General features: G+C 35.7%; 1 protein-coding gene across 1 annotated transcript; it reads left to right on the forward strand.

Annotated features, from left to right (window-relative positions):
- The first annotated feature begins 626 nt into the window (after positions 1–626).
- Positions 627–23,661, forward strand: LOC117028758 (uncharacterized). The gene is made up of 7 exons (XM_033117645.1): positions 627–852; positions 2,119–2,220; positions 6,829–6,927; positions 9,216–9,428; positions 11,722–11,831; positions 14,892–15,000; positions 23,186–23,661. Exons 1-7 carry the CDS (start codon positions 762–764, stop codon positions 23,659–23,661), a joined length of 1,200 nt encoding a protein of 399 aa, XP_032973536.1. The 5' UTR covers positions 627–761.
- Positions 23,662–23,688: the final 27 nt, after the last annotated feature.

Raw genomic sequence — 23,688 nt, forward strand, 5'->3', positions numbered from 1 at the left:
ATCTGCCTCTTTGAAAACATATCTCCCTTCTTTTTAGTGGCTGCCTTTGCGTGTGTATGGGGGTCGGGAGGGGGGCTGGGGGAGTGTTGAGGGGGGCCGGGGAGGCCCGATATCTATTAGTGAAATTCATAGTGGCTTTCGCACGTCTTCTCCTCTGTCTCTTAGTACTACATTTTCTTGATTTTGTATTGGTCCATTAATATTCTGCTCTTAAGTTCTCAGGACTCTTCAATCTAGAAAAAAAGGAAGTAAAGAAGGAAGGGAAAAGTTTTTGTGAGATTTAACTCACCTGTGGTTTTCTGGGAGTTAGTAGTGGGTTAAGTATCACATGCAATTATAACACTGTTCTCATAGGCACATGCTGATAAAGAAGTTTATACATGCAGAAATAAATATACTTGTATTTGTATTTTTCACAGGGTAGTAGCGAGTCTGGAGATCCCTATGACTTTCCCACAAACTGGAAAAAAAAAAGAATTGTTTATGTCATATTTAAAACCTACATTTATTTCTTAAGACTATTTCTTCAATTTGGTGTTTTACTGGAGGAAGTTAGAAAAAAAAGAGATAAGATGTGCACAGTCTGAAATTCTCAGTGGACCAGTTCTGTTTTGTCACCATTTTTTTGCTTAGTGTTTACAAAGGTAGCTCACTCATCTAGTTCCTGAGTGCACAGAACACCCCACAGCAGCAGCTTCTGTGAACTTCAGTCTGATAGTACAACACACAAAGTGACTGAATTGTGCTTTATTTGTTCAGCAATGCCTGAGGAAGTGACTTATGCTACTCTCAAATTTCCAAATGCATCTAAGACAGAGAAATCCCAGGAGAGCTGCAGTCTCAAGAGAACAGGTAAGATCCACTATACAGGATCAGACAGACCAGAGAAGAGATTATTCACCAATACTGGTGGGTTCTCCTGTCTCCAACTCAAGACTGTTAGACTCTTCTAACATTTGATTTTGGAATGCTATTTCATAATGAAGTCTCTATGCCAGAGCATAGTTTATCTATCTTATTTAGTTTGTAAGATCATCACAGTGTGTGAAAAGACTGTGGTCTAAACCTCTGGAAATCCAGATGTTTAGTGTCACCAAAATAGCATTTCTTATATATATATTTTTATTTTAGGCTAGTAAGGGATGGAAAAACAGTAATAGCATGAGCAAAACTTTCTAGGGTTTTTATTTAATTGCTAAAAATATGAAATAGACATATGCTATGAGAGTTACAAGACCATGGCACTCTGCTCAGTGATGATGTTTGTAAACATTTATTTCTTTCTGCGAAGGAATAAGGCTGAAGATTCCTTATCTCAACATAATATAATTCCAATCCACGTAATTGTAGCCCGATTTATTCAGCAGTTCAATCCCTGGAAATTTAGAGATAACAATGAAACAGTAGAAAGATAATTTTTGAAAACATCAAAACCATATTTACCGAAATTCTTTATTGCTATGGGATATATGGTTTCTTCTTTATTCCTGGGATTATTTTTGTTATTTACATATTTTTATACTTTTGTATGTTTTTTAAACTTTTTTTAAGTCCTTTTGGTCATATATAAAATATCTTCTATGTTTATGTAGAATTTTTAATTTACCCCAAAATATTTTATATTCAAATGATGAAAAAACAAACAAAAAAAGCACTCCCTATGAACAAATCTGATTATAGAGTTTTAGGCATCAGCTTAATGGATAATGTTTTAGAGGCAAGTTTCCCCAAATAGAGTCATCTTTATGACATCTGATGAAGACATTGTATGTATTTAGGAAGAAGTACTGCATCCTCACCATCCAATTAATATCATAGGCAACTGACTTAAGGTGCTTATAAAACTAGAGATGCAATTTATGTTCAGACACATATTTCCTAATAATAATTAACAATTGTTATTAAAATTCTTATGAAAGAATTTTATCCCTTTACATACATCTGGGTATGTTGTTTGAATTCCATTTTTGTAAAAGGTCACAAAGAGTTTGTCTATTAAAAAATCTATCAGAATCAAGCTAGAAACACTGGGAATATCTAGACAGATAGAAAGCAAAAAGAACACTAGGGCAAAGAGTGATTTCTTTTTTAACGCTTTCACTTTTTCTCTCTGAAAAGATAATCATGAAGTGCCAGAATTGGAGCTGGATGGTGCAGCTGGAAATGAAACAGGGAGAAATGAGGGCACAACTGAGGTGGCAGGGAGTAGAGCTGTGAGAGGTAAGATCTATCTGAATAAATAGAGCCACTGGGTCAAGGGGGAAAACTAAGGACATTGTGGGAGATGTTGGAGCAATAAAAATTAAAGATTACTTTTAAAAATGAAAGGTAGAAAAATTTTGAGAAAGGCAGTAAGGAGGATAAACGCAAGATGATAAACCCATGTCCTTTAGTTATGGGAAACCATCTCTTTTTTATTATTTTCTTGATGCACCACTAGAGTTTTCATATCCTTTTCTGGATTTTTCTTATTTTTATAATATTACATCTCATTTACTAATTCCCTCCCTTTTTTTAAAATCAATTTTATTCTTTTGTTATATGTCCTGGGTGATTTTCTTAAATTGTCTTTAATTTTCCTGTCAAAAATGTGTTCCTGGTATCATTTTATTTCAACAAATTGTTTTTTTCTAAAGGCTTCTATTATAACATTCTCTTCTTGTGTGTGGATGCAAATCTTATCTAACTTCTCTGATAATTTTAAAAATTGTATATTAAAGCCAATATTATTGAAATATAATTTAAATACAAAATAACACACCCACTTTAAATGTATATTTCATTGTACTTAACAAATACATACCTATATACTGCGAAATTAAGGTATCCGATGTTCTGTCACCACTGAGAGACACCTTGTGTGCCTCCCGAGTTCTCCCCATCATCGTCACCACCAGTCTTAGCTGCAGGTAATCACTGATCTCCTTTCTGTCTTCCTAGACCATTCTGCCTGGTCTACAATTGTATATAAATACATTCAAATAACATACATTTCGTGACTGTCTTTTTTTACTAAGCATAATGTTTTTGAGATTCATCCATGTTGTGTGTAGCAGTAGTTAATTCTTTTTCATTGCTGACTAGTATTCTGTTAAACTGAAACACCACAATATTTATCCATTCACCTATAGATATGTCGGTTTGCTATCCTATAGATATAGGATATTTCAGTTGCTTCAGTTTGGGGCTAGTATAATATAGTGTCATGCAGGGCGGCCTGCAGGGCCTGCAGCTCCCCACATAAGAACGCAGGACATGGTGAGGCCAAAAAGGAACATCCACGGAGCCATAGGTAGGGGAGTCACACCACTATACTCTCACTGGCGGCTGTGTTGGAGAACAGGAACCAGGAGCCACACAATTCTCAACCCTCACTGCTCCACTTGCAGGCTCAGCCACCATCTTCTTGCTAGCCCCCATTTTCTGCTAGCCTAGCCACGGCAGTTATATTAGTGCCCAATGGCTCCATGGTTACAGCTGACGGCCAACTAGCCACAGCTGATGGCCATTTGATCACAGTCGATGGCCATTTACTACCTGAGCCCAGCACCTTTCTATGTGAGGCCGAGAGCCTGGAAACTGCTTTTTTGGAGCTCTGTCCCCACATATAGTTGCTATGATGTGCAAGTCTTTACGTAGACATATTTTTAGAAATTTTATTAGGTAAACATCTACCTAGGAGTAGAATTTTGGGTTGGATGGGGTATGTTTAACTTTATAAGAAATATACACTTCCAACAGGAAGTGTATATTCAGAACTTTGGAAGTTTTCTCATTGTGTTAAATCTGCTTCTTCTAAATTCCTCTTGTTTGTGTTTTATTTTTTTCGTAGTCTTTCATGTTGGTAGCTTTCTTCAAATATCTGGTTATCCTTGGTTGCCTGTATTCATTTAAGAGTGTGATACCAAATCCATTTTGTGGGACCCCCGTGTATATGAGATAGGCTTGTTAAATTGTAGCCTTCATGACTGGGACAATTCACTGAAATGAAATAGTTAATTCTGCAGGTTTTTTTGCTCTCTCTTGGGCCAGTTAAATGCTCTGGAGATGACTCTTCCAATACTCTGCTCAGGCAGACTTTTATGAGAATAGATCAGAGAAGTTAACTCAGTTGTATGAGGTGGGGGAGAATACATAAGGTGAAGGGAGTCTACCTGTATCTTACATAGACTTTCAGGTACTTTTTCAATTTTCAGGATCACTCATGGTACCAGGTGTCAATTGATGGAGCTTGTGGGAAGGGGTGGGTGGGTGGGGGGGTGAGTTCTTAAGTGAGAGTGAGCTTGTTTCTTTTGTTTCTTCAATGCCGACTTTGGTTCAGTTTCTAAGGGCGCAAAGTTACTTGTAGCTTTTGTATCTGCGATCGACCTTGCAATGTTTCATTTTTTTGGTTTCCTTTCTTTTTCTTATTGTGAATCTATGCCTTCTTTAACCTCCATTCTAAAGTTTGTTGGAGGTTTTAGAGAAAACCAAGGTAAAGGAATGAGATCTATCCATAATGATTAATTTCAGAATTATTTGTAATCACTATTTCAATCAGTCCAAATGCACTTTTAGTCTGCCCTTCTTTCTCATTTCCTACTCTCAAAGAACTCCCCTGAATGAAGCTAGCACAGGCAGGGCATTGAAGGTATGTATATATCCAAAACTCTTACGGGATTCCAATGAGGAGAAAAGGTGATGGATTTGTTTACCTTTGTGCTCATTAAGAGATTCATAGAAAAGAAAGCTTAGGGGAAGAGACAGGCCTCTGTGGTCCATGAAAAAGGGCCTAGTGTCTTGAGATTATTGGGCTCTGTAGAGGAAAGGTGGTGTCAAACTTTGTGTGTGTGGTCTTCTAAGGATTTGCTTGCTTTCTGGTCTCAGAGGATTAGTATGCAAACTGAATAGACATGTAAAACAGTTCCTCTGTAATCCAAAATCATAGAGAGTGCTAGACTTTGCATCCAAGATGACATTGGACCAGGTTTCTTCTTTTATGGGACAGAATTAACAGGTTGTCATCTGGCATGCCAATGACACATCGTGAAAGAAACAAGCTTGCTTTCCATCACTCATAGGTTTAACACATCTCAAAGTACTCCAAAGCTAGATCTCAAACCCAAGAGGAAGTAAAACTAAGGGAAAACCAACAAAAACAGCTACTGATTTTAGGGGACTCAGAGGCCAGAGGAGGAAAGAAAAAGACAAAAACCCCAAAGAGTAAGGGCCTAGTCAAATATAATCCCTGGAAAAGAAAGATAACCAAATTAAACAACCAACATAATAAGATCATTTAACATGTTAAATTATGGCATCACAAATTTTAAATTGAAATAACATAACTTTCACTGTAATAACTTTAGTAGATGAGTTGAAAGAGAGTGAAGATCATAGGGCCCAATTAAATGTCCTGGAAGATCATACAAAATAAATTATTCAACATTAAAGAGATATGAAAATCATGATGGACTTGGATAATAAGGCTAAGTGATTGAGTACGTAAATAATACGATTTCAGAAAAATGATAAAGAACAGATATAAACAAGGGAATAATTAAAGAACAATTAGATACCTTCTAATACAGAGGAAATATGGAGAAGAAATAACTGCCATTTACTTTTCCCAAATTCAGAAAATATATAAATCATCCATTTTAGCAAACTAAAAAATTATCATACACTCCATCTGAGAAAAATACTGGAGAAAATTTCCAGACAGAGGAATTAATAAGATCTTAAAATAAGGGAAATTTTAGAGGCAAATAAAAAAGTAATAGCTGAAAATGGAATGACTATAATAAAAACTATAACAAAAGTGCTAAATTATTTTTGCAATGAAATAAATATATTGCAGGAGAAAATCTATAATAGTCTAGAACAAATTTTACTAAATTCTCACTGTAAAACATTAGGGAGAGAAGAGATGAGGGAATAAAGATATAAAAGTTCAGGTTTGACAGTGGGATTGGTAATTATATATCAATACTATATTATTATAACTCAGAAGCAGTGAATGATTAGAGCACTTTGGTGAAGGAAGTAGAATTGGTGCCTTATTTCATAACATAGCAGGAAAATATGTGTTTAAGGGCTAGTAATTAGTATAAGGAGAAAGATATACAAGTAAAACTTTTAAATTAACAAGTGAAAAATATAAAATAAATATTAAATCTAGACTAAATCTAGACTAAATCGTTAAATCGTGAAAAAAGTATGTTATATAATGCGCAAATACATGGTTTGTGAAGGACATCTAAGAAACATAAACCTGTATGTATCAAAAATATGAGGTAAATATATGAAGCAAAAATTATTAGACAGTCAACGAGATTTTATTTGAAATAAATTTAACTCCGAGATTTTAATACATTACTTTTGTTATTATACAATACCTAGCAAAATATCCAATAAATACGAAAATGATTCAATACTTAAATTACATATATATATTCATATATTAAACAAGTGTATTAATTTAAGCATTGAATACATATTGTATATTATATTATATATATTATAATATACTATCTATATCTATATCTCTCTATATATATTAGATTAATGAAAGCAAGATTAGGAAAATAGGACACCAAAAAGTGTCCATAAAAATATCCAGAATATGTCATATAATCACATTTACTTAAAATTAAGCATTTTCAGTGTTAGATGTGAATATAGAGATGTATTCACGTTGATTGCATATAAACGATGACTGCTTGACTTTACAAGAAACTTTTTTTCATTACAAAAATAATGTAATGTAGGGGATGGAGGGGTTAAGGAAAGAGGAAGCAGCATAAAATGTGTTCCTTCATGTCATCTTCCTGAATCTGTGCTTCCTCATAGGTCATACTACTCCATCGAAAGTGTGGCATCTTGTTGCTTTCATTTTGCTGATGCTGAATTTAGCAGTGCTGGTTGCACTGGGAACCCTGATCTTAATGAGTAAGTTTCCACTTTTTCTCAGGCTGTCCCTTGGTTTTATTAGGCACATCACAAATGAATCCAAGTCCTGAGAAACATTCATATAAAATTTCAAGATAAATGGAGAGGAAAACAGGTTTCATTTCTGTCTGACCATATAACATTAGTCAGTCTCTTGAGGGTATTTTAATATCAGATTCCCTCAATGGCAACTAATGCTAAAGAGAGTATTGTAAAGCCTATTTATCTGTAAAATCAGAGCAACAACAAAAGTTTAATTTATACCTGGAGAGTTTTCATGATTTCATTTGTTTGAAACAAATTCTCCATTTTCATGACATTTTCTCCTTGCCCAACTCATTCTTACTGCAAACATCTTTCAAGATGCCTTTATCATTACTTGCTTTTTTTCTTTTCATTAATAGCCAGTTATTTTCTCCTAGGAATCGCGAAATTTCAGATGAATGTGATCTGGCTTCATGATGATGTCATTTGAAAGATAATTTCTCCCAAATGATAAATTTTTTTTTCTAGAATTTTTTTGATTCAAAAGTTCCTGGCATTAGTATAACAATTGGTGGACAGGATCTGTTTCCTCCAATATATTGCAAGCTTCTTAAGGGCACAGATGTTGGCTTATTCATTCTTTGTCTTTTTTGGTTGAATGGATGTGTGAAGTAAATAAACAAATGAGTGAATAAATAAATAGATGAATAAACAAATGGGAGATAGCAGGCTTTGTAATATCAAAGCTGAAGTTTCTTTATAAGAGAAGCAAATCTCAATTTACCCTTATCAGCACTTTGTTCCACATTTAAGAAAAAAAGGTGTCTTTTTCAATAAAGATCTAATATACGTGCATTGCCAAAACTTCAAAATACACATGTAGACAAGAAGAAAGTAAAAGCAATTAGTAAAAGCAATACACCAATGGTAGGTAACAGCTATTATAATATAGAGACATACATTAATATCTTTGGCATCATAAAGTAAATATAATTTTATATCAATATTTCGTTTAATAATTTAAATAAATTCTCTGATAACATCATAGTACTTAATATTTTGAGTACTAATGTTTTCCCATGCATTAGCTCACCTAATCTTTACCCCAAACATATCCTATGGTTACATTTTTTTCTCAATTTCCAGGATCAGGGTGTCCAAAGTTTTTCAGTTCTGAGCAGCTTGAAGTGACCAGTGGAGAATATTTGATCATATATCTATCATTTTATTTTGTACTTTATGGTTTTAATACCTTTTGCCTTTCATGTTTCTATCCTTTGCTATATTAATCATGTTTTCTCTTCTTTGAATACCTTCCCAACCCCGGCAATAATTTTTTTTCTTTAAATATCCCTTAATTATTTATTTGAGAACTAAAAAGCTTTTTTAAGCACTCCATATTTTGGGAGCATCTCTTGCCAAGCCTGGATACTAGTGGGAAATACTCTCCCAGCTCCATTTCCTCCTACAACAATGAGTACAAAAGCATCCTTAGGAAATAGAAAAAGGGTAATTATTACAATAATTGCTAATTTTTCTTGAATGCTTATTCTTTGTGATTTTTATCTCATTTAATCCTCAAAAAACTTTAATTAAAAACGAAAGATCCTATTAAGTTGCAAGGCTGCCAGGTAAACATCCGTCTATCAAGAAAACCAGATTATATTATAATAATCCACAAAATGGATAAATTATAAAGTTTTCTGAGTGTTCTGAAGTTCGTAGAGACATGATCTCTGTCTTTTGCTTTTTTTAAAATTCTGAGGCAGGTGTTCGTCAAGTCTCCATAGTTAAATTATGGTTATATCTGTTCAGGAAACTCAGACCCACAACACATAGGCTCACCAATATATTCTGGTGCCACCTAGTCTGAAAAGTGTGATTTGCAGTTTTTTTAACTAACTGAATTACACTATCTTTTATTTTGAAATCTCTACTTCACAGGGATGTTTTTTGTTTTGCATTTTAATTTATTTGCCATTTCCTTAAATAAGGAAATGCTTCATTGAGCAACATAAATCATTTTTATTTCAATTAATTTTAATCTTAAAAGTATATAAGGTTAGTGTTTTACATGTATGTAGCTATCATTTTAATATTAGCTCGGTGCAAAAGTAATTGAGGTTTTTGCAATTAAAATCGCAAAAACCTTTTAAATCACAATTAAACCTTTTAAATCGCAATTACTTTTGCACCAACTTAATATTTTTTATTAAATTGTTAAGTAATAACTGATTATGATATTAATATAATTTATTGGAAGACTTTGTGTAAAGTCATTAATCTCTTGCTATGAATTACAGATTACCAGGAACTCTTCTTCAGCAACAGAACATCATATGATGGGCAACGAAGCATAGTACAACAGTTGGAGAGAAATACAACACTGTACATGGATATATATAAAAATGTCTCAAGTGAGCATATCACTTTAAAAAATATGTTAGAAAACACATTAAAAGTGTTGAACAACTTTATCTCAAAATACTCTGAAGACTTAAAGCAGAAGAAAAAGGGTGAGTGAAATGACCTCTGTTTCTTATCGTCTCATCAATAATTTAGGGTTCTCCATTTTCCCTGGCCTTTCACTGGGTTGAAAATCTTGAAATATTCCTGGGGAAAAAAAGATGGAAATATGGTAACCATTTATAAATCTTTCTATAAAAAATACACTTTTTTGTCTTTCTTGACTTAGTTTTTTTACATGTTTTGCTATTATTTTTATCAAACTAATCTCTCTTCTTCTTTTTCTTTCTTGGTTTGGATTCAGTTTTCTTGTATCCCTTCTTTCTTCCTTTTTCTTCTTTTACTCTCCCATTTACGCTCCTATTTTAATAGACTTTAGCTGAGTTTATAGGAAATAAATATTCTGTATACTTGCATATCTAAGAAGGTCTTTATTTTGGCTAGATATAAATTTGAGGTTAACAATTAGTTTCTTAGAGAATATTATTTTAAATACATTGCTTCATTGTCTCTAGCAAACAATGGTATTAATAAGAAGTCTGTTTCCAGTGTAATTTTCATTCCGTAAAATGACCTGACTTTAGCTTTGAAGATATTTTCTTCATTTGGGGGAGCTGAAATTTTAGGATATTCTGGGTATGAGTATTTTCTAATCGTTTCTTTGCTGTGCAATCTGTGGGCCTTCTCAGTCTGAAAGTTTATGTCTTTCAAATTTAGGGAAAATATGTGGTATTACTAATAAGCTTGTTTTTTTCACTCCATTTCCTCTGTTCTTTTCATGACTTCTCTGCTTTGAATGTTAAGATTTGCAGATTGTCATCTCTTCTCTGTATTTTCTTTTTTTTGGTTTTAGGTTATAAGAGATTTCCTAAACTTTATTTTTCAATCATTCTATTGATTATGATTTTGACAATCACATTTTTTTAATCTGATAAAACCTTACGTGATTCTTGAGATTTCTGTTTTTTGTAGCATTCTGTTCTTACTTTATGTATATGAGTATAATATCTTTTGGGGTCATCTAAATGTGTTAATTAGAGGAGTCTTCTTTTTCCTAAATTTAGTTTTTTTGGGGGGTAGGATACAGGTTTTTTTCTTTTATCATGGGAATTCTCTTTTGTCTGCTGGTGCTCTGATATACCTAATACTTCTTGCTTTTCTGTTCATATTTAAGAAGGAAAGGGATGGCTGGTCAACTCTACTGTTATTATAAAGAGGGTAAGTTTTCCATTAGATCTCTCTGGAAGTGAGAAACCTGTCTGGATATTTTCAGGGTGAAAGATCAGGGTGGAATGTCTGAACAGGCAACTTTCCCTTTCAAATGAAGCTGGATATAAAGTGTGGCACTAACAATCACAGTAGAAACTTAGCCTTTTCTAGATAGTTCATTCATTCAATTTCTTTAGAGAGGAACTATGTCCTTTCCTCTCCTGAAAATCCTATCACCTTTCACTGATTTGTCTTCTTTCCATTCTTCATTCTTTCCTTTCTTATCTTAAAAAAAAGATTAAAAAAAAAATACTGCACACTATATGCCAAGCACTTGGGAGACCCTGAGAATATAAAGTTTTTTGCATACCAGTTATAACAATTCCTTGGCTTGAGTAACTTATGGTATGATAGGAAAAGCATACAAGTAAACAGAAAATTAAATTTAAGTGTAATAAGTACTCAGAAACATAAATATACAGCGCAAGAAACAATATAGTTGGAGGAAGTAGTCCAAACTGGATGGGGGTACAATATTCAATGCTGGGAGTGGAGGCATATTGAAATAAAAGTGATGAGTGATGGCATGGCACTCTCAGGAAAAATTCAAGGTATTCAAAATAAATGTGGACTAATAAGAGATAAATTGGAGTGTCATTAAGGTTTCTGTAGATAATGGGGAGAGTTAACCTGAAAGCTATGGAAAAATATTGGCCATTTTAAAGCACAGTCTTATAGAAACATCACTGGAAATAGTGAAGTGATGGGATTTTTATAGAAAATTTAGCAGAATAGATATGAACTAGGGTCCTGTTGCAGCAACCCAACTATACTGAAGTTTTCTCTGAATGCTTTGAAAAATTTTGTCATCATCATTTTTCTTGTATCTATGATTTTTATTCTATCTCAAATTGTTTCAGATCCAAACCCCATTTCATTTCAGATCATATTCTCTTCCTTCTCTCATATTTTAAGCAATTATCTCATCCAATATATAACTTTTGTTAATCATTTCAATATATAATGCAGATGTTTGAAAATTCTGATATATACGCTTACTGATTGTATATCTGTGCACACATATTATGCACATATATGTATTAGTATCATAGACTTTCCTCATTTGTCTTCCAGACCTCAGATCTTGCTCATACTCAGTGTCATGTGCATGTCATGATGACAGCAGAAAGGGTCACTCTTCATCAATGGATATGAACAATGGGAAAGAAGAGGATAAAACTCAGGTCTGTGTTATGATTTGTGGTATGTCCACAGAAATTTCTTGGTATTGTTAAGGTACAGGTAAGGAGAATCTGAGTGACAATATTAATCCTTGACTGTTCCTAATAAATGGCCTTCATGCCTTTCATCTTTGCCCCTTTCCTTGCAAGGATATACAATTTTTAGAGTTACCAGTCCATGAGGCATATCACAACAGGTAAGTTATGGAAATATATTTCTTTGGTATTTCTTGTTCCCTGTGATTTCTGGTTCTTGTAGAATCAGAAAGAAGAGAGTAATGATTTATTTTAAGTTGTGAGGCATATTTTAATGGATCATTGATGCAAACTAAATCATGGGATACTCCTCCCCCTTAAAATTGTTGTACACTGATGAAAAATTATACTCTTGACTATAATCCAATTGGTACAATTGTATAACTTATCTGATTTTCACATGTTTTGACCCTACTTAGTGTTATTAAAGTTAAAATAGAAAGAAACAAATCAGATAAAGTTACCACAATGCTTGTGATAGTTTTGCTATTATTGATTTTATTAACATTTGAGTGTAGAAAAAAATGTCAAATTCCTAACTGTGAAATGCTAAAAAGCCTTTCTATCCAGAACAATCTATTTATTTCATTTACTGTAATGTATAGTGGGCTCCAACCCAAGAGATTTTTGTCATCAGCGTTAACCTGTATGTTGTGCACGCCTTTGTGATTTTTGCCCTGTATGGTTTTATTACCTGAATTATTATTTTATCCCTTTTGAACTCAATTATGCCAACTCAATTTTCAAGTGTCAACTTCATTCTTTCTTTGAAAATTCTGCTTCCATCATGATAAACCTAATTAGTGGCTTTCTTTTTCATATCTCCACAGCATTATATTTTTAGTTAACAGCTATAAATGTGCCTGTTCTACTAGACTTCTAGCTCCTTGAAGGTAGAAAATGTGTCTTACTCATTATTGTATACCATTTATGATACTGAGAACACTTTAACCCTGGCTAAAGTACAAGGTTTCTTTAATAGTTTGATTAAAAAAAAAAAATGTTTTTTTCTGTAGACAAAGGGAGTACTTAGAATGTCAAAGAGGAGATTTTTTAATTGTTAATGTATTATTTTGATGTTACTTTATTAAGGAGAGAAATATCTTAATCAGAGAAACCAATTGAGAAACAGTTAAGAAATTAAGAAAAATTAAGAGATAAAATTGTTTTATGATACAACTTAATCAGGTATGAGGTACGAAGAAAAGGGAACAGACTGTAATAAGATTTCTGTCTTGAATTTGCACACAAGAAAAAAATTATCAGTTATATGTGTGGTATTTTTGTGTTTGGTGTTTGGAACTGATGTTGAGTGTAAATTTTAATATGTCAAATTTATGGCACTTATGAGAATCTCATGGACATAAAATGCAATTGAGCTTGGAGCTGAATGGAAGGTGACTGTAGTGGAGATTTTATTTTAATTATCCACCCATAATTTTACTAAATATAATTTATTTATCAAAGATTTATTAATGATTACTATGTTCTTTTAATTGGGAATACAAAATGAATAAAGTACTGAGCTCCATCATCAAAGAGAATTTGAGTCTGGTAGGGAAGAGTTGTGGTCAATAATAAAAAAAAAAAATCAATAGCTTGGGTGACAACATCCAAAATGAATTGGTAGACTGAGGAAAGGAGAAACCAAAGGATAGAATCCTACATATTCACACTACAAATGGGTCAGAAAAAAATTTCAAAAAGTTAGCACAATTGTTTAAGAATAAATCATTAAAGAAATAGGGAGCAAAAAGAAGGTATGATGCCGTGGAGCCAATGAAAAAGCATTTCAATAATAATACAATCAACAGTGAAAACAACTCAACAAAAAGGTTATATAATACACGAGTGATGAAAAATACTATTTATTATATGCCTCTAATGAGCCCCAAACTGGAAAAGACCTTTCTATCTAATATTTTATTTAACCTCAAAATAGTCTATATAAGTATCATTGTCCCTAAATTTCAGATCAGGAAACTGAATTTAACAGAGGATAAATAAATTTCTTAAGGTCACATGAGTAATAAGCACCAGAATGCAGGCTCAAATCCTTGTCTGCCTATCTCCAAAGCCCAAGATATGTTTAAAAATAGAAAGTTAGTAGACAATAAAAAGATGACCCTGGTAAGAGTATTATAAATTAAGTAATATGGGTTGAACATTAATAACATTTTATTATTTTTCAAACAAATATTTCTTAAAGGTTTACTAAAGGTCTGCAACATAGACTAAGTTCTGGGGATGTAATAATAAACTGTGCCCTCATAAATCTTACAGAAGCTTTTACCTAAGGTGAACCAAAACAATAAATTAAGAATTATGCAAATGTTTATTTTAGTGAAGTTATGATACATATATAAAAAATGAAAAGTACAGTACTCAGAGGATAGAGATGGCTTGAAATCTTAATGAGGAAGTAGAAATAAAATCAAGCTCAAACTCTGGGTTTTCGCTTTAGAATCTTGGAAATTAGTGGAAGACAAGATATCTTTTATATCCCGAAGGAAATTTTATGATACCAGAAAGAGTTTTAAAGACAGTGTTACTTACTTTAGGGTAAGACCCAATGAAGAGGAAAAGATTAAAAGAGTAAGACAGAGACAAGAGTAAGATAGATTATAAGAGTAAGATAGAGTAAGTTGGAATAGAGTGGGGGTTCTTATTGGAAAGGCTAGTATTGAATGAATGGGAACCAATTGCACAGTGAATAGAGAAAAGAAAATTAGAAACCCTATAGATATAGATATGGTGGTATTTGGGGTACTGGGGGCATAGTTCATCTGATGCCTTCTATTTTTGCCTGTCATCGGCTGAACGTTAAAAGTGTAGTGATGGTGTTAAGTAGGAGACCTGACACTAAAGAAGGTTTTAAAATTTCACTCAGGGAAAGGGGACAAAGAACCAGAAAGAAGTGAAATCATTGTTGAGTGGAATTTTGATGACATGAATCTGGTTTTGTTGTATTTGAATTAGCTTCCAGTAGTACAAAGGAGTAGTAACTGATGTTTGTTTTGTATATAGCTGTTCATTGGCTGTCTTCCATCACCTGTCTCCTGGAGGGATCTGAATTGTACTCTGACCAAGACAAATAAGACAGCAAAGAATGTTTCAGACTTTTGCATTTTGACCTGTGAGTTAATCTGTCCTTTTTATCTTGTCAATAAATAAAGGAGTATCTGCTATGCTAATTTTGAAGACATTTCTGTGACCAGCATCCGCCATATATGGTCAAAGATGTATAAAGAGAAGGCAAGATATTCTGAGAGCATTTCTCTGTACCTCAGGCAATTCTTTTTACAGCAAAAAGTCTATGCTATATAAAAGAAGTTCCTTCGAATTAAGAGCACAGGAGGTAGAAATTCAGAAGTTTTGCTATACTTCCTTGTCCTTCCTTTCTCCTTGCTACTCCTTGCTTTCCAAGGGCACTGAGAAATGGAGAAAAGGTATAAACACAAAATCAAATCAAGGTCAGGGATATTACTCTGTGCAATATAAAGTGTTCCTTTGGAGCCAAGAAAACTGCTTTGTTTCTACTACTTTATATGTTGCTTAAGTAAATATAAGCTTACACACTTTATTAAAGGAAGATTATGATGGTATTTTAAGAGAGTTATAATCAGGGTGACCATATGATTTATTGTCCAAACCAGAGCACTTTTGAAAGTGAAAGAGGGCTCTGTAGATAATTACACCAGTGTCCTGGGCAAGCCAAGATTTCTTAGTGACCTCTTGGGTGAAATTGGGAGCAGAAGGCCCAGAGGTAGCTTTGGAGGGCTCTAGTGAATTCTCACAATAATGTAAGGAATCACCATAGCTATTGTCACTTTCTTCTCTTTTAACTAAACTAATCTAAGAAGAAAAGAATAATACATTTTGGAAATAATGGATTGTATTAATGAGACATTTGTCTCTTTTTCAAGATAAATAAAACACACAACTCATTTTTATTTATATTTTTATTATAGGTTTGGTGCCGTGATAAATATTTCAAGTGCTGAAATGGTGAATGAAGACTGCAGTATTCAATAGAAATGAAATAATTGGAAAATCTAATGATTTTAGTAGTTAATGTTTGTGAAAACAAAGTAGATAATATCCACATTATTAATGCCAAGTAAATGCAAACGCTTCTAGCTTATTATAATACAGTGAGACATAAAAATTACCATGTAAACTGAAACTATGCAAAAACAATCTCAGAATCAGATTGTTTTGTGACCTTTAAAACTTTTTATCAAAACATTAAAAACTCTATTAATGTTGATTATAAATCTATACGAAAATAAAAAATAGTAAAGTTAATATTAGTATATTATAATTTTGAAATATTAGAAACATTGAGAATTAAAGTGGCTTATTTGATTTTTCAAGAGTAGTATGAACAGTGGTACAACTTCTTCTTGTGGTCTAACTTACTATACGGATTGAACATCTTTTCCATGCTTTAGCAAATAGCCATACTCCTTTCTATGTTGGGGTCAGCATTTAACATTTTATCCTTTGTGCTCTCAGAGACATGTAATGTTCCAACAGTTCTTTTAATGGGAAGTTTGTGGCTGGCATCACTTTCTTTAGGTGCCTTCATCTTCATCACAACTACTTTTATTATTTATATCTATACATTTCCTTCAGTAAGTTCCTCTGACTGCCTATCAAGACTCTGAAATGAAGGTAGTGTCAACATTTCTACAGTCAGCTATTTCTTCTTTCACTGTATTTAGATTATTATTTGCACAGTATGATTAAAGTTTTTGTCATACTCTACAGTTATTATTCATTGTGCTTCTTGTCAGGATGCTTGAATGTTTTCAGCTGTTTGCTTGATTTCATACGTTTAAAACTTAGTTAAAGAAATTACATGACTGTAGTATCAATAGCCTGTCCAAATGTCCATCTCAGATAAAAGCTTTTAAAAGTTGAAATGACACCTTGGTCCATTGACTGGATTAATAAAGTTGTGTTTGGTAGTAAAAAGCATATTTTCACTCAAGGCCCTAAGAGAATCAGGGTGACTGTTTTGTTTTGTTTGTTTTATGGAGGCAGCAAAATTATGCTCCGGAAACTGATTTTGTCTTTGCCAGAAATTTATTTAGCACAGATTCACTGTGAGAATTATAATAATTTCATAAACCAAAGCATGTAGGATAATCTCTCTCAATAAGACAAATAGAGCAATGACCTACTTCAAACCAATGACAGATTAATCACACTATTAGGCAAGGGGAGATGAGAGGAATGAAGTACAAATTTTAAAATGAGGTGGACCTTTTCATTTGAAGAGGCACTTGAGAGAATTGGTGACTAAGAGCTGACTCCCAGCTAGCCGCAAAGTAAAAGTGCCCTGTTGCTACAGCACGTTGCTGGGGAACAGAAACGGACAGTGTTAGCAGGCATGCTGAGCTGCCACAAGGATTGTCAATCTGAGACCTCTTCTTGACAACTACAGACCAGTTGCTTTGTCCACAGTAGGTGAAAATGTCTAAGGAGTCTTCAGATACTTTTTATGTTAGCAAAGAGTCACCCCACCCAAACCAAAACTCTCAGTCTTCACCAAACTCTCAATATTTATAGTCTAAATTTTCCCTTGCCTTAGTTGCTGGCAACCAACCCCCACCCTTTAGGGGATTTCCAAAATTCATCTTATTAACATAAATTCTGTCTTGCGGTCCTGGTTGGAAGGGGCTAGTTATTCATAACAAGACACCCATTTTACCTTTATGGCTCTACAGCATTTCTTCTTTTAGTTCTACCAGTTTTTGCCTCACATAATTTGATGTTATGTGATAGGTGCTGACATATTTAGGTTGTTATATCTTCTTGGAGAATTGACTATCATTATGTAATACCCCTCTTTAACCCTGATAATTTTTCTTGTTCTGAAGTCTACTTTGTCTGAAATTAATATAGCTACTCCAACTTTCTTTTGATTGATGTTAGAAAGATGTATCTTTCTCCACCCTTTACATTTAACCTGTGTCTTTATAATTAAAGTGGTTACTTGTAGACAGCATGTAGTTGTATCAGCTCCGAAAATCTCTAGCTTTTAATTGGTGTATTTAGATCATTCACCGTTAAAGTGTTGATATAGTTGAATTAATATCTGCCATGTTTATATCTTCTTTGTATTCTTTTGTCCCCCTTCCCTTTTTTCTGCCTTCTCTGGTTCTATTTGCTCATTTTATATAATTTCATTTCTCTCTTCTGAGCATGTCTATTATATCTCCTTTTAAAATCATGTAGTGGTTTCCTAGAGTTTGCAATGTGTATATGTAAGACTCTGAACATCTATGCTGACTCTCAAAACCACTTCTCCTTTTAAGTTCCCCACAGATACCCCACATGTTGGTTTCTTGATTTCCCACAATTCTTGTACTGCTTACTGAGCCTGAAAGTCCTCTTTGGTCCCGTTTGCAATTTCCAGACCATTATTCCTCACTCTCTCTCTAAAAATTTCTAGCACTGACTCTTGACATCACACTACTACATCCATACACAATACTGACTATTTCAGTCATCTTCCAACCCTTCTCACTTCCCTGATAACTTGAAGACTTTAGCTCTGTCAATCTCTCTATCAACAATTCTCTGGTGTTGCATCTTTCCTCAAGGTATTGTTATTTTTATTTCCACGTTTAGATTTTGATCTATCTGAAGTTTAACTTCATATATAATCTGAAACCAGGATCTATTTCTAATTTTACACCTATATTACTGAAATTCTACACATTACACTTTTGAAACAATGCACCAAAAGGTGGAGAAGGAAGTGATATTAATGACAGAATTTCATTTGTATAGCCCTTGAAAAATAAATTATCAGATATTTTCATCTTGTCTCACATGTACTTTGTGATTTGCATGGACTATCATTATCAGTCTCACAGTTAAAAAGAAGAAATTGAGCTTCACGATTTAGGTTTTATGCCTAGAGTTGTATTTAATACACGGTGAAGCCAAGATATGTCCTATAACTTAATGTTCACTTTATTACATTACTATAGAACTTACAGAATGGGAATAATTGGAACATTATAAATATATGTCATTCCATGATTCCATTTATTCAATAGAAGTGGGTATGATAATGAAAGAGAAAAAAAATGTGTGTTAAAAAATTATTTGATTAAACTCTAGGACTCACTCAGTTGAGGTCCCTTGTCAGTAAAATGATTTCTTATCTCCTGGTTGTTTTTTAATTGATTACAAACTATCTGTATTGAATGGAAAGATGGGAATTATGACAGTGGAGATTAACATAAGACTGAAATCCTCAGTTGTTTAATACAAGTTCATTATATGAGGATACAAGATGAGTTGCAAGGATATTTCAAATGAAAGGTAGGTAAAGATTAAGAGTCAAGAATTTTGCTCTCTGTTTTTCAGTATCATTTCATTTATTTGCACACCATAATTTTTTATTAGTTTCAGGTGCACAAACAATGTAAGAGTTAGACATTTGTCATTTATATCCCTCACACTATGTCAACCCCCCTCCCCCCATCCACTACCCCTCTGACATCGCACAGAGCCATTACATTTCTACTGTCTCTATTCCTAATGCTGTGCTCCACTTCTAGTAAATATACACATATATGTATATGTCTTTGTCTTTTAAACTCATCAAAGTATTGCTGCCCTCCCTGCAGGTATGCAACTCTGCGCCCACCTAGGTGAAACTTCAGAGACTGGACTGTTTTTCCTGGGGCCCTTCTCCCTTTCCCTGCTGTTCTTTTCTTTCATGTTTTACAGAGGAGGAAGTTCTTATTAAAGTACTTGTTTTTTCCAAATCTTGTAATAAACCTTATGCTTCAGAAAGATGTATCTGATACTGTTTTGCATCATTCCTGCACAGAATTGGGGCTGTACAGCCTCCAGCTTGAGAAGTGTATGGTGATGTAGTATTTGGACTTAATCAGAACAATTAAATTTTAAAAAGAGAATTATCATGGTAACTCCCAACAGCAACAAATGTGGTTCCAAAGGAAAAAGGCTGAGCCATACTGCAGGGTGGAAATGCAAAATTGTGTTAAAACTTCCTACACTTGTATTACCTAAAATTTGCAGGACAGGGGAAGGGGTCCTGTTGTTTGTGTTAATTATGACCAAGAGGTTCACAATAGGAAAACAAAAACCCATGACCCAGCCTGTGTGGGGAGTCAGAGAGGTGATGTGGGTGTGGGCCCCCAAGAGGCGTAGGGACCACTTACTTGTGCAGTTGAGTTTCCTGACTATAATGCAAGAGTCCGGCCTTTCCCTTTTCCCCATCAGGAAGTGGCTCTGATGCGGCCATTTTACCACAGGAAATAAAAAGAGGTATGGGAGGCAAAAGGAAGCTGGAATGTTAGGCACATACGAGACAGGTGGGAAGCGAGGCTGGGGAGTGGGGGTTGGACCAGCACTCCTTGTTTCTAGGACCACCCCTGCTGTGCAATTTGCTCTGTATCTCCAAACTTAAACAGCCTCCAGGTCAGGGCCTGGAAAGCAGTCAGCTCTGATGATAGAACACTCTGCTAAGGAGACTTTCTCCTCCTGTGAACTCTGACCTTGTCTGTCTGGGCTAGTGGCTGCCTCTGACCTCCCTTGTTAGTCCAAGTTCAGTTCTACAGGAAGAACTTTAGGTTTGTTCCAAAGAGCAGAGGATCTGTGAACAGGGAATGACATGATCAGCTTCCACTAGACAAGATGTCATAAGCACAGTGGACTCTGGGTGGGAGAGACCTTCATTCAGTCAGACCCCCAGCGTTTGCCAGCAAATCTAATGACAAATACGCACAAGCCCATGATTTTCAGCTGTTTCTGGAAATATGAATGACTTAGTATAATTTGTCTGATGTACAATCTTTCATATAACATGAAAGAAAACAATGTAGGGAGTGGTCAAGTGGTAGAATAGAACATTAAAAGGGATATGGCCAAGACGTCCAGTTGTCTCCCAATAAATAGCCCGGTCTACTTCGTTCTCAGAGCAACGAAACACCTGACTTACAGCTGGGCACATACCCACCCAAGACGACAGAGTTCCCAGCATCCTCTGCAGCTAGGCTGAGAGTGTGACCAAGCTCTCCCTCCAGGATCGGAAGGGAAACAACTTGGGCTACATCTAGGATATTTCTGAGGAGGGAGAAGTAGGCCCTTCTTCCTTCTTTTCCCTCCATCCTGCTGCCAGAAGGGTGAGCTTAGAGGCAGGACTCCAACCTGGCCCCTGTAGATGAAGGCAGCTTCTCTGGGATGACAGGGAATTGAAGGAGAGGAGCTTCCGGGAGCAGCACAGCCAAATTAAGTAGCACCGAGATGCAAAACTCTATTTGCCACTCTCATGTGGGGCTGTTTGTTACAGCAAATGAACTGTATCTTAACCAGGACAGTAGTTTTATAGGGGACTTTTCTGCATGAGTCAAGTTGCTCCAAGAACCATAGCTGCCTGAGATTTTTAGCCCTGCCTTCCGTGGGGTGACAGACAGCCAAGCTCAGCTCCAGCCAGCCCACTCTCCTCTCCTGGAGCTTTTCTGGAAACCTAACATGTATGATCCAGTCTGGAGCAAATACCTTCCAGGGGTATCATCTTGTTTTTTCCTCCCACACTAGTATACCGCCTCCTCTCCAAAACAAGCAGCTTGTTTTGAAATATGTTGTGCTCTTTCCCTGCTAATATCTCCAGATTCTAATGATATAATTCATGGAACAGGCTGTCTCACACCCGGGGTAACTTGATTATTGCTAGAAAGATGAGTTCAGAACTGACAAGTTCCCTGCTAAGCTGACAAGTTTAAAAGCTTAGTTTGAAAAACCAACCAAATTCCACTCACAGTGTGAAGGCAGAGACTGGGGTTTGGTTAAGCCTTGGCTGGAGCGCTCAGTTTGGAGAGACGGATATTTAGGATATCCCAGGAATCGCATCTTGTCTATGTAATTTCCTATATGACCTCTATTTTTATGGAGGCTGTGATTTTATGGAGAAAAGGAATTTTAATATATACTAAATGAGAATTTTATAAAAGGATATATACATATGTAGTATATAGTACATTTGTTCTTCATTTGATTACTAAGTGTCTCCAAAATGTCTTGTGTGATTTAAAATAGCATATGTGAGATTCAGTAAGGCCAACAAATCAGGAGATGACTGCCATTGAAAAGATAGTTTGCTACTCACAGTTCCCAGAGGAGGGGGCAAGCCACTCCAAGCAGAGCCACACAGGGAAGAACCCAGGGTAAGTCAAGGGGCAGAAGGAGTGGAGGTATTGTCATTTCTGCAGGAAGGAATAGGCGAGGTAGGATAAACAGGCTTAAGATGCTCTGGTTTGAGTAATTTTATGAGCTCTGTGGCATAAGGGTTATCCCAAGTTGCCTGGTACCTGTTCCTGGGTGATTAGGGCGGGGGGATAGTGGCCTGGAGTCCAAAGAGGAGGTAGTTGGGGTGTGAACAGTGGATTGGTTAGCTTGTATTTGAAAAGTGAGCCCCAAGGATGAGAATTCGTCCTGGGGGTGGTGGGGAGGTGGCTGACAAGGAAGGCAGGGGACAAGTAGAAGTGACTTAGAATAATGTATGTCTAGGATATGCATGCAGGGCAGCTAGGGGGCTGTGGTAGGGCCGGTGAAGGAAGGTCCCCTTCCTCCCTTAAGTGCAAATTGCTTTTGTGAGTCTCCTAATGCCTACATGGCAATTACCAAGCCTTGACGACCCCAGTTAATGAACATCTAGATATACTCAAGCCTTTTCCACTGCACCCTGCTCCATCTCATCTGAGTCTTGAGATCAGAACCTGGCTCTGTCATACCTTTGTCCCTTATATCCAGCTCCTCTTTCTGGGGCATTTGTTCCAGACCATCCTGTCCAGTACCTCTGCCCCACTGTGACACACTCACCCTTCTCTATAATTGCTGAGGGCAGCCTCTCTTCTGGGGAGATGGGCTACTGAAAACTGTTTCCCCAGGAGACTTGGGTCTCTGACTCCTATCCTCAGCCCAAGACCCATGAAAGCAGCTCATGAGCTATGCGGTTCTGTCTGTCTGGCTGTCTCATCCATATTTGGTCTGTGAACACATCTGGGGTAGGACTCTGCCTTTTCTTCTCTGTACACTCTGAGCCTGCACAGAGTGGCCTTTAGGACACCTCAAAGACCTCACCACCTGTCCCGCCTTCCCATAGCCAAAAGCCTCCAGGCATCAAAAAGACTACAGATTCACTTGGGCCCAAGCACCGCTTCCAGACCCTGCAGGCATCTATAGGCTCTTCAGCATGAAGTATGAGGTCTCAGTTGTCATATCTAGCCTCAAGCATGGCTTCAAGTGCTGAGCTGTTGATTTTTTGTCAGTTCCATCTCTTGGGGCATCCAAGGAAGGAAAGAAGTACATCAAGAGAGATGTGGAAAGGGCAGTGATGGACACATCCCATTCCAAACTGAGTGTAGTTCTCTGCATATTCTGGAGAAGACCTCTGGTGAGCAAGTGGAAAGTAGGCTCCCCCAAGGTCCAAAGGCAGGAAACAATCCCAGGTATGGTGGTGATGGTGGTGGTGATGTTGAAGGCTCTTGGCCTTCCCTGTAGCAGCTCCAGATGCCAGCCTATGAATCTGGGACTGCCCATGTGGTCACATGAGTATGACTCTGTAATTGCCAAGCAAAACAAAATGAATAGATGCTGGGTATCAGGTAGCCAGGAGGGTATGGTGGTGCAGGTAAAGGAAGGTCCCCTTCCTCCCTTAAGTGCGAATTGCTTTTGTGAGTCTCCTAATGGCTACATGGCAATTACCAAGTCTCAGGAACCCACAGAACATTGGGCATGGGGCTAGGTGCCTTAGGTCTCATCACGTGGACAA

Source organism: Rhinolophus ferrumequinum, chromosome 10 (assembly GCF_004115265.2).
Source record: "Rhinolophus ferrumequinum isolate MPI-CBG mRhiFer1 chromosome 10, mRhiFer1_v1.p, whole genome shotgun sequence".
Lineage (NCBI taxonomy): Eukaryota > Metazoa > Chordata > Mammalia > Chiroptera > Rhinolophidae > Rhinolophus > Rhinolophus ferrumequinum.

Bases quoted from the DNA above. Each gene is read 5' to 3' on its own strand.
- LOC117028758 (XM_033117645.1), top strand. From the start codon at position 762: ATGCCTGAGGAAGTGACTTATGCTACTCTCAAATTTCCAAATGCATCT. The intron at 2,221-6,828 runs GTAAGATCTATC...GCTTCCTCATAG, and splicing joins AGGGAGTAGAGCTGTGAGAG to GTCATACTACTCCATCGAAA. The intron at 6,928-9,215 runs GTAAGTTTCCAC...TATGAATTACAG, and splicing joins GGGAACCCTGATCTTAATGA to ATTACCAGGAACTCTTCTTC.